Source organism: Photinus pyralis, unplaced genomic scaffold (assembly GCF_008802855.1).
Source record: "Photinus pyralis isolate 1611_PpyrPB1 unplaced genomic scaffold, Ppyr1.3 Ppyr1.4_LG8, whole genome shotgun sequence".
NCBI lineage: Eukaryota > Metazoa > Arthropoda > Insecta > Coleoptera > Lampyridae > Photinus > Photinus pyralis.
The window spans coordinates 26786731-26798579 of NW_022170819.1; the positions used below are offsets into that span (position 1 = coordinate 26786731).

Below are 11849 nucleotides of genomic sequence, written 5' to 3' on the forward strand. Positions count from 1 at the left end.
AGCCAGAAGCAAGCATCATTTTGAGAAGGGCTATGAGAGCAATTTCAGTCAAGAAGTGTTTAAAATCGTCAAAGTTATAAATCGTCGACCTCCAGTTTATAGAATAGTAGATTTGAATGGTGAAGATATAGAGGGAACTTTTTACGAAGAAGAGCTGCAAGTTGTTACACTTGATGAGAATACAGTGTTTAAAATTGATAAAATCTTAGAAGAGAAAGGTCGTGGGAAAAACAAAAAGTATTTGGTCAAGTGGAAAGGATATAGTGAAAAATTCAATTCTTGGATATCTGCATCAGAACTAAAAAAGATATGACGGAGGAATTTTATGCAACCTTATTGAGCAATAGTTCCATGGAATACTTCCCCAGCAATACGACGTCAAACTTTGTAACACAGCTACCAAAACGTATAAGATTAAATGGGCGGTGGTGCGTTGGTGTTTCGGAAATTCAGTACCCGTGTTCGTTCGCGTCAATAAGTGAGATCGATAATTTAATATATTATAGAGTAACACCTCCGGAAGATTTATCTGCAAAAAGAGTGTTAAAAAACGCGGCGGACTTTTTTCGTGATGACTCCGAGCAAATAACGTATCACGCTAACGGCTGGCATGTAATTCGTTTTGCATCAGGGAACTACGATACTGTCGAGGATGTAGTTAGAGAAATGAATAAGCATGAGATTATAGGAAGATTGGTGACTTTAGAGTATTACACTCTTACTAAACGTGTATCAGTTCAAATTAAGACAGAAACACTCTCGATACTGGGTTTTTCAGAGCGTCTTGCTTTACAATTGGGATTTCGTCCCGAACAAAACATTGTTCAAGATCCAGTGCCACCCCATCCCGCCAGCATTTGGATTGCCCTCACAAATGTTCATCTATTGCGATATTGTAGAACCACAAATCGTGGGGAACGTTGTATCTCCACTAATGCGAATAGTTAATATAACTGCTGAAAATTACAATTACGGCTGTCATAAGGATGTTGTGTTCTCCCCAACGCACTATATACCTGTGATGATAAAAGAATTTGAAAATATTGAAATAAACATAAGGACTGATACTGGACAATCAATGCCATTCGAGTTTGGAACATTGAGCTTGAAGCTACATTTTAAGAAATGGGGTGTCCATACCAACAGTACTACGTAAATCAAGCCGGTACTGGCATTGGTACGATTTATAGGGGGTCACCGTATCAAAGAGGTCATGGGATAGGGAGCTGGTTAGGTGGAGTGTTTCGTAGTATTTTACCATTGTTTAAATCCGGAATGCGTGCAGTTGGGAAAGAAGCTTTACGAACCGGTACGAATGTACTAGGCGATATAATCGAGGATAAGCCTATCAAGGAAGCGTTTCAAGATCGAATTCACGAAGCAGGAAGAAATCTAAAACGCAAAGCCGATGAAAAAATTGATACATTGATGCAAGGATCTGGTTATAAAACACCTCACATACCCAAACTTGATCAGTTTAAAATTGCAAGTCGTAAGAAAACTACATCAAGAATTAAAAAACCTACAAAGCCCAAATTTAGTGACATATTTTCAAAGCAATAAACATGGCATTCCTTCACGCGCAGTCTTGTGAGTGCATAAAATCAGAGCTGGATTTGTTCGCACTGCCAGCTACTCAAACAAGTATTGAAAGTGGCGAATGGGTTTTTTACAAACCTTTATCCTCGTTAACCGATGATGCTCCGATAGAATTCGTAATCCCCGGAAGCGGGAATGATTATTTGGATTTAAGTCACACTATGCTCTATATCACGGCAAGAATTGTAAAACAAGATGATTCAATATTGGGTGTTGGAGATGTTGTAGGTCCAGCCAACAATTGGTTACACACGCTGTATAGCCAGGTGGAGATATGTTTAAATCAGAAATTGGTGTCGCCACCTAATAACACATATGCGTATCGTGCATATATTGAAACTTTGCTAAATTATGGTTTGGAAGCCAAAACATCACATCTGGGGTGTTCATTGTGGCACAACGATACACCAAAAAAAATGGACACATTAACAGCAGATAACGTAGGTTTCACTATACGTCAAGCCGCAGCAGCCGAGAGTAACATGATAGAGATGATTGGACATGTCCATGCCGATTTGTTTAACCAAGAAAAATTTCTCATAAACGGTGTTGAAATGAAAGTTAAATTTGTGAGATCCAGAGATTCGTTTAACTTAATGGCTGGTGCAGGTGCAACTTATAAAGTAAAAATTGTCGATGCCAATTTGCTGGTACGAAGAATGAAGATAAATCCTACAATTCTTCTCGCTCACACTAAAGCATTAGAAACGTCCGCCGCAAAATATCCTATTACTCGAACCGATGTAAAAGTGTTAACAATACCAACCGGAATACAGCGTAAATCTTTAGATAACGTCTTCCTTGGACAGTTGCCAAAACGTTGCATAATCGGTTTTGTATCCAATAAAGCGTTTAATGGCGATTACGCGTCTAACCCTTTCAATTTCCAAAACTACAAGATTAATTACATGTCCCTGTACATCGACGGACAGCAAATTCCTTCAAAGCCGTTGCAACCTGATTTCACACGGGCAGGATTATACGTACGGGCATATCATACTTTATTTTCGGGGACGGGTATTCATTTTTTGAATGAAGGAAATAACATATCGCGTTTAGATTACCCTCACGGCTACTGTTTAACTACCTTTGACCTGACACCTGATTTATCCGCTAACGCCACAACACATTGGAATTTAGTTAGGAATGGTTCATTGCGCATCGAAGTTGGATTTCAAGATGCGTTAACTGAAACAGTAAACTGCTTGGTATATGCGGAGTTCGACAATGTCATTGAAATCGATAAACACCGAAATGTTAACGCAGATTTCAACAGTTAAAAGAGAAATCTCAAAATTGCGTACATTGCATAGTCTTACGCACATCAATAAGTTCGAAAAGCAGAAAAATAAATTAAGCTGATATCCTACGTATGATTTCACTAATAATAATAAATAAAAGATCAGTTTATACGAGTCCTTAGCCAGTTTAAATGTTTTCTGCAATGGATGCATACGTCGATATGCAAGGTTTCCGAGGTGCTCTTAATGAGTTTATACCCAAAGAAATTTCGATTGTTTCCTCGGAGGGTCCGAAATGCACAACTCTGTTAATAAAACCCCCTCAAAATTATAGTATTACTGCAACTATGAAAAAAGAGATTCGATATTTAGAGGATTATTATCATGGCTTAAAGTGGACCTCCGGTCACATTCGATATGAAAATTTTGAAGAGGAACTACGTACCCTGCTACAGCCATTTAGCAAGATCTATGTTAAAGGACTAGAGAAGCAGTACATTCTAAATTTCCTAAACAAACCTATAATAAATGCAGAGGATTGCGGATGCCCTTCTTTAAAGAAGCTGAAGAAAGAATTTGGAGGCATTAGGTGCTTGAATCATAACAGTGAAACTTTAATGTGCTCGCAAGAAAACGCTTTAATGCTATACGAATGGACCCAAATTAGCTCCACCGATGAATTCCCTAGAACTTCAACGAGCCCTGAATCACATACAGGATTCTGTAAGGCCTGGTGTTTTTGCAGCTGATAAATTACCAAAATTTATTCGTCGTCCATATGGACTTATAGTCAATACAGATGTTTCCACCAGACCTGGTCAACATTGGAACGCTATCTACATCGATAAAGATGGAATTGGCGAATTCTTTGATTCCTTCGGAAGGTCTCCATGTGGCCTTCATTTAAAATTTTTGAAAGCCAACTCTAGACGTTTTACATGTAACTATAAAATGTTACAACATCCCCTTTCGACTTTTTGTGGCCAATATTGCTTGATGTACTTAGTTTTTAAAATGAATAATGTTGCCACTAGCGATTTTGTAAACATGTTTAATGATAACTTAAAGTCTAACGACGACATCATCCGTTTATTGTATACTGCTACGTTTTGTAATATAAATTTGTTTACATTTAAGGGTTGATACTAATAAAGACAAGTTAAAATCGTTTAAAGATCGGTTGATTTTTTATAAAAAAGTATCCCTTTTGAGTGAGGTTCATAAATATGGTTTAAAGCATAGCGGTCGACTACGTGACCACGACCCTGGAAAAACTCGAGGTCAAAGTCCAAGACCACGACCTTGGAAAAACTCGAGGTCAAAGTCCAAGACCATGACCTTGGGGAGGTCAAAGTCCAAGACCATGACCTTGGGAAAAACCCAATGCTACGACAAGTTCATAGTCCAAGGCCATGACTTGAGGAAACCCATTGCAATGGCCTCGGGAAATACCCAAATAAGAAATGTACGCTCTAATTTCAGTTAGTATTTGACTACCGACTCATTAACATCACCTAACGTATTGTTACAAGTTTTATTAGACTCGCATAATCTACTGCAGTTTACGTAATTATACAGTGCTAATCTGTGCATCTCTCTCTTTCTTATGTGTTAGGGAGGGTGTGTGTGTGTGTGTGGATAAACTTGGAAAAACAAGGATTTTCAAACAAAAACTAAGAAAAAGTAAGTACACAAATATTTTCTTGTTTTGCTTGCTTCTCGCTTTGCTTTTTCCTCTTCTTCTTCTTTGTAAAATTTGAAATGTATGGATTACCATTTTCTAAGAGTATGTACTTAGATTAGGTTTGTAATACAGCATCTCTTATTTTTCTCTACACCTCTCTCTTTTAAATTCGCTAGGAAAATCCCAGAGCACAATTTTAGTCCAAACTCAAATCCCAGAATCCAAATCACACAATCTCAACTCAGCATCCAAGACCACGACCTTGATCCAGAATCCATAATCACAACCCTGCCCCAGGATCCAAGACCATGATCCTGTACCAAAGTCACGATCTTGGAAAAACCTCAAAACCATGATCTTGGGAAAAACCCCAAGACTACGACCTTGGGAAAACCCAAAGCCACGACATTGGGAAAAACCCAAAACCACGACCTTGGGGAAACCCAAGGTCACGACCTTGGGAAAACCCAAGGTCACGACCTTGGGAAAACCCAAAGCCACGACCTTGGGAAAAACCCAAGGCCACGACCTTGGGAAAACCCAAAGCCACGACCTTGGGAAAAACCCAAAGCCACGACCTTGGGAAAAACCCAAGGCCACGACCTTGGGAAAAACCCAAGGTCTCCGTGACGTCACAGAAAGTGGTGGGGGTAAGTGTCGGCATTCTACTCAAGTTTTTTTATCGATTTCGCAAATTTGATAGTTGTTACAACGTTTTAGCGTATGTCTTAAAATGATTCACAAATCAATGACGCAGGGCCACAGACACTCCTGATTTCAAGGGTACATTATTTTTTCAAACTTTGAAGGCGCCTGGCAAAGTGCCTGCTATTCCTCAGCCAGGTCTGCAATTCTGTGTTTGGGTATGATTGGAGAAGTATTGGACAAGTTTTCAGCGTGCCTCAAATACCTACCCAAAGACGTTTACATCATAAATTCCAGTAGGTCAGGGGTCGGCAATCTATTGAAACAGAAGAGCCAAAAATTACAACTTATAAAATTTCCCAGTTTTGAAAGAGCCACAAAAAAATTTTGATTTAATATTATAGTATTTGGCTATATACAGGGTCCTGCAACAATGCGTCGGTTTTTCCTACATAGCTGATACCTGGTAAAAAATATTGGTGGTTGCGGATCTACAGAAATTGTTTTTGCATGTACAGGGTGTCCCATTTTTACGATGTCAATAAATAACTGATCTTTTTAAATAGAACATCCTGCATATTTTTACTTGTTTCAATGCCATTTGTTCAAACTGCTATAACTATTCTTTTTCAAATGGAACTACTACTGTTTTATTTCGCTATTCGATTGTCTTTTGCGTTCTCTTCAATATTTATAAGGGGTGCCCTGTGCTTAAACCCCGCAGTTTTTATGTTATTCAATATTTTTCACAAAAGTACCTACTCATTAATTAATTACGTGTTTATACATCGGAGTAGGCTGCTATAATAAAAAAACAAAAGAATACAAGAAAGTAAAGGTAAACAGGTGTCACAAATTAGATAATTATTTGCTGCAAGTGTACTTTTGATTTGGTAAACAAATAAGATTAATTAAAAAAGCGAATTTCGAACAAATGAAGTAATTTCTTTAGATAAATACGGAGAGCCGCAACTTTATATCAAAAGAGCCGCATGCGGCTCGCGAGCCCCAGATTGCCGACCCCTGCAGTAGGTCAATATTTGGGACATTCGCTATTTTTGAAATATTTAAAATTTTTATCGAAAATACATAATGAAGAAAGATGCATCTCTAGTGTAATCAAGTGTGTGTTTGAAATTAATAGAAATTTGTCAATAAGTGATCTCTTTTTCACGAATTATCTTTTTACACACGCGGTTAAACTATCAACGGGTAGTTGTAGTCCCTAACCGCATCGACTATATTATGTTCACCCAACAGATGCAGTTAAGCTCCTCCCAAAAAATTTTCGGCAAATTTAAATGAACATTTTTAATTGGCCGAATTTTCAAAACCTGTAACACACGCAACTATTTGCTTCCAATTATAATTGCCGTATCTGAATTGACATCCTTAACGTCAAACCTGTCATTGCGTTTTGTATTTGCTTGCCTTGCCTCAATTTGTCGTTAATTTCATTTATACGAACAAAATAGTCCTTTTGAACTTAATAAACAATTTAAAACTATATGTACTGCTGTGTGTTGAAAGGTCAATATTCAAAACATAACACTTTATAACTTAGTCGTACAATGTGACATGCGATTTTAAATTTCCCGGTTTTTATAATTTTATGACTGTGAAACGGGTCTGTCGTTACATTGGCCAACATTTATTGTGAGTGGCTTAACTGCATCTGTTGGGTGAACAGATTATAGAACACATAACTTACTTCGGATTTTTGAAAAATGTGTCCACAAGATGAATAAATTCACTAGCCATAATTATTTTTTCTATAACCTATACTCAGAGGTAATTTTGTATAGTTTCTCAACATTATTGATAAACGTTGTTTCAACATAGGTACACTCGCTATTGGGGTATGGGGTTGACACATTTGCAGCAGTCGAAAAAAAATTGTTGAAAAATATTAGTAAAGAAATGATTCACGTTTTACTCGTATAATAGAGCAGGACGGTTCAAATCTAATTCCGTGGAGTAAAGGGAAAATCACGATGTGGGATGCTACAGTTCCAGACACTCTTTCACCAACATATATGCAATCCGCGCTTCGTAAAGAAGCTGGTACAATTGCGAAACAAACTGCTAAAAGAAATCTAAACATAAGGACTTCGTCAACGATAATTACTTATTATTATTCGTTCCCTTTGCTGTCGAAACTAGGACCATGGTTGGAAGAAGCTATATCATCCATTGAATCTATTGGTTAATTAAACTTAAAACATACGACAGCCGTTCAAAATTATTATTAAAACAAAAGATTTGTATCGCTATATTCAAAGAGGGAATGCATAGTGTATTAACTTCTAACAACTCTTTCAAGTTAGAACAGATTTTTTATTTACTGATGCGATTATTGTTAGTGTTGAAATTATTTGTGAAATGTGTTTTAAATTAAAATAAAATAAAAGTTACATTATTGAATGATGGAGCTGAATTTTTTAAGGTGCCGTAAATTTGCTTCATATGTTACAGATATCGATATCCCCAAAGCAATTACGCTTATTTTTCGTCTATTCATAACGTCATGCAATCACTAGCCTTACCCTTATGATAATTTCACCAGATTACAATTGAGCCTATAATTTTTGAGTAGCTCTGCATTATCTACCTTCTAAATAAATAAATAACTATAAATCGATCCGCTGCCAAAATAAGGGTTTATAGGTAAATTACCTACATTTTTATGATTTCAAATGATGGAAAGTTTTTAATTTTAAAACATCATTGGCGACCCAACAGATCGAAATTTCGTCTTGCGGAAATTCGCGCAGTTGCATAAATTGAGAGAAAAATTAAAATCACATTTCCATCAGAACTACGAATTTAAATGTACGGCACAAATACCGCCTTTAAATTCCATTAATATTCCGTATAATTATTTGAATTTGTCTTGTAGAAATATTTTCATCTGATGATTTTTATTCAACGGCATATCTTCCCGAGGTGTTCGAAAATGAAAGAACGGAAACGTGACTCTTATATAATTCTTGTGAATTATTTCGAACTTTTTAAGTAGGTACCTACAAAATTTCGTTGGGAGAAACCCACAAAATATACGAGGTCCGCCAACGTGTACCACCTTTTCATGTATATATTTTGCTGAAAAAAATTCCCGCAACCAACAGGAAAGGTACTCACCGGAGAGGTCGAAGGATGAAGCCTGAAACAAAAAGAGTAATCGTTAAATGAAATTCTATGAACAGTTCGAGATTAATTAAATTATTAGAGATTTGATAAATGTTGATCTTTGAAAATTTCTTATTAAATTGCCTAAGGCATCAGTAGCAATAAGAGTTAAAACAGGTGCCATTCATTTGGCGTAAAACAAACAGATTAAAAGAAGCACAACACCCGCAGCTAATTACTTCAATCCTCAATCATACTGAAAATGTAACCACCTCTAGTAAATAATGATTCTACACAGGTAGAGATATTTAAGCCAATAAAGTAAAGCAAAGTGTGTTTTGCTTTTTCTTTTTATACTGCCCACCATAAGTACACCCAACGTACTTTTGATCAATATTGAAGAGATGTTCAGGAAAATGGTATTTATTTCGAAATAAGAAACACAGAAAATATGATACAATTACAACAAATTCGAACAACACTAATAATATCTTGCGCATGCGCACATTAATCGTCAAGATTTCTTTTGACTCAGGTGCCACAACTATAAGCTACCGAATTCAAAATTCAAAAAGGACTAAATATATTTAAGACTGTACCTAGTAGTTCTAGTAAAGGCCTCCTACGGACGAAGAGACGGACGGACCGACAGACAGACGGACAGAGAAAGTGGCTGCAATAGCTCACCAAACTTCGTTCAAAAATGCACTAAAAAGAGTTCAAATTTCTTATTCTTAGGGCGGTAACAGTTTCAGAACTGTAACAACAGCTCCTCGACATTTGTCGCGTCTAATCCTTTGTTGCCTACTATAGCCATATATTCCTTTCCGTGATACTAAGTATCATGATTCCATGCGTTTGATCCTTTTTTTTAAGTATACGTAGTCGGATAGCCCATATCATTGAATACCTTCATAAATTAAATGCGTTAACAGTAATTTTGAAACCGGTATTCTAGTTTCATTCAAGGTGCCTATATATGATATTTCGTTTAACTGCTTTCATAAAAATAAGATATATAGTTACCATTGCGCATGCGCAAAACCAAATTTTAAAACTGGTGTTAGATTTGTCTTTATGCCAAATGCCTATGTATAAAATTTCATTTAAATGCCTTCATAAATAAGAAAGTTGGAATTGCGCATGCGCAAAACAACATTTTGAAAATGTCGTTAATTTTACTTATATTCGTAGAGTTTACATATAAAGTTTCATTTAAATATCTTCATAAATAAAAAAGTTGGCATTGCACATGCGTTAAACCAAAAAATATGGGTATGCACGGAATCCTTGGACCAAGCCCTTTCAAATGAGTCATATATCGCCAAAATGGGTTCAGTGGGTTAGGAGTACGTGTGACGGACAGACGGACGGACGTCAAAGTGCAGCCAATAGCGATTTTTCACTTTGAGGAAAATACGCTAAAATATCTTAAGAGAGCTACCCTCATGGCAACGATACAGTAATGAAGGGACCGGCCGGTGCGGATCTAGATGCATGCTGCTACAGATGGTCTCGCAGATGAAATTCCGTTATTAAATTGGTCCGAGGATTTTTATATAGGAAAACGAAATCGTCGCGTCGAGGAAATGGTAGGCGACTATTGCGCCCTTATGTAGTGTAGATTGCGTTTTAATTTAGGTACCAGAAATTAGAAAATAAGTTTCATTTTGATTTTATTTTTCAAAAATATTGTATTGAAATTCATTTCGTGTGTTAATTGGCGATTCTCGTCTGATTAATTTCAATTTCAGTCTCAATTGTCAATCGCCCTTATTAACGCACTTATTGGCTAAATAACTATAGGTACCTATTTAGTTGTAATATTCACTCATGAGAATCGTTTACATACTGACACTATGAAAAGTGTTGTTGTAACCAGTTGTACCAGTTACCTAGGTGAACAATTTTTCGTGTAGGGCTTTTCATTTTTCTTTGGATAGACGTGTGCAGTTCGTAAGATTTGTAAAGAGTTTCCGTTACTTGTCTCCAGCTGTTGACATTATTTTTCAATTTTAAATGAACGAACAACGATTATTGATTTACCTGTCGAATGGAGGCTAAATAAACTTTCACATAAATGAATCACAAACAAAACAATACAATTTTGGAATACATCGCCGCTTTACAGATTTCCGTTGTAGATTTACATTGAAAATGTATAAACGTAAACCACCGGATGGGCTTCCTGAGTCGAATGAATGCCAGAAACGTTTCTTGCAAGAAATTTTTTTGTAAAATGTAGGTAATTCAAGCTTGTTTCTTGCTTCGTTACTGGTATTTTGAAAGGAGTGGTTTCTAACATTATTAATGGAAAATAGAACAACTTTTCAAGATCCAAATAGGTATGTACCACATTTGACACTAATGAATGGGTCGAATTACCGAAAAATTCCTGATAACCAGAGAATTGTTTAAGAAGTATTCACTACCGAGGCAAATGAAAAAGGATATTGATTTGAAGAAGGGGAGGGGGGGGGTGTTTAGTAAACAAATATTCGTTTAAAGAATGTATTTAAATCATGAAAATAAAAGTAGATTACATACGATTAAGTACTTAGAATTCTGCTTCTTTATAAAGTTTTCATATGAGTTTTCTGTCGGGATATGTCGCTTCGGGGGTTCCCTGTAACGCCTGTCCTTCATCTGTACACATTCTGCTACAGGAGATCGTAGATAGCCGACAAAACCCTGGAAAAAAAATAAGTAGGTATAGTAATAACATTGTATTTATACAGGGTGTTTTTTTGGGAGCTTTAGTTAAAAGTTTCTGGAAAAGTAAAATAGGTAGGTTTTTGAAAATTTGTACTTAGGGTTTACTCTGAAGGCCGAATCGATGTAAAATATTTTCAAAATGGCCGCACTTCCGGAAACACCGGAAGTAGATAGTAACTTCGTTATTTTAAATGGCAACCCCTATTTTTTATTGCATTTTTGGATTCTACGTGAAATTTCAGTTCTTTTGATACCCATATGTCGATATCTACCATTTATGGTTTTTAAGTTATTTTGACTTTAAGAAAAAAATGGCGGATGCAGATGGTACCTTGATAATTGATTACTAGAAAACGGTTGTAGTCATGGCAATCAATTTTTATCAGTGCATAGAGAATGTATAGGGCTTTCTTTGAGTGTACTTAAAAAAAAGTTGCGTACGACCGCACCTATGGAGATCAACATTTAAGAAACTTCAAAGTCTAAAAACTCAGTTTTTTTAATGGAATAAGCATGTTCTTACTATTCCATGAGATAGAGAATCGAAATTGGCATATTTTGACTATACATGTTCCTATAGCTATCTTTAACAGTTTCTGATTTATTCCCATTTCATTGAATTGATCTCGGAATTGATGCCATTTTTTTCGCATTTTCTTTTTAGTAGTTGGCCATGATTTTATAATAATCGAATTTTAAACAAATCAAGAAATGGATTCTTTAATACCATTGATTCTAGTACTAGTCTAAATAATTCATTAATAAATAACTCATTTATTAAGGATATAGGACGGAAAATTTTTGAAAAATCTAAACAGAGTCGTTCCACTGAATTT

The 11849-nt window shown here is 36.1% G+C and overlaps 2 protein-coding genes across 2 annotated transcripts in view; one reads left to right on the forward strand and one right to left on the reverse strand.

Moving 5' to 3' along the window:
• LOC116178372 (tachykinins) overlaps positions 1–10950 on the reverse strand; it is a 55798-nt gene extending 44848 nt beyond the window's left edge. The window contains exons 1-2 of the mRNA XM_031497852.1: positions 10846–10950; positions 8311–8332 (exon numbers count right to left, since the gene is read on the reverse strand). The gene's annotated coding sequence lies outside the window, so the exon portion shown is untranslated. The remainder of the gene's footprint in view (positions 1–8310; positions 8333–10845) is intronic.
• Positions 1126–2879, forward strand: LOC116179496 (uncharacterized protein F54H12.2-like). The gene is made up of 2 exons (XM_031499292.1): positions 1126–1492; positions 1711–2879. Exons 1-2 carry the CDS (start codon positions 1126–1128, stop codon positions 2877–2879), a joined length of 1536 nt encoding a protein of 511 aa, XP_031355152.1.
• Positions 10951–11849: the final 899 nt, after the last annotated feature.

Coding starts and splice junctions, on each gene's coding strand:
- LOC116179496 (XM_031499292.1), top strand. CDS start 1,126: ATGGGGTGTCCATACCAACAGTACTACGTAAATCAAGCCGGTACTGGC. Junction 1,493..1,710: donor TCAGTTTAAAATTGCAAGTC/GTAAGAAAACTA, acceptor ATGCTCCGATAG/AATTCGTAATCCCCGGAAGC.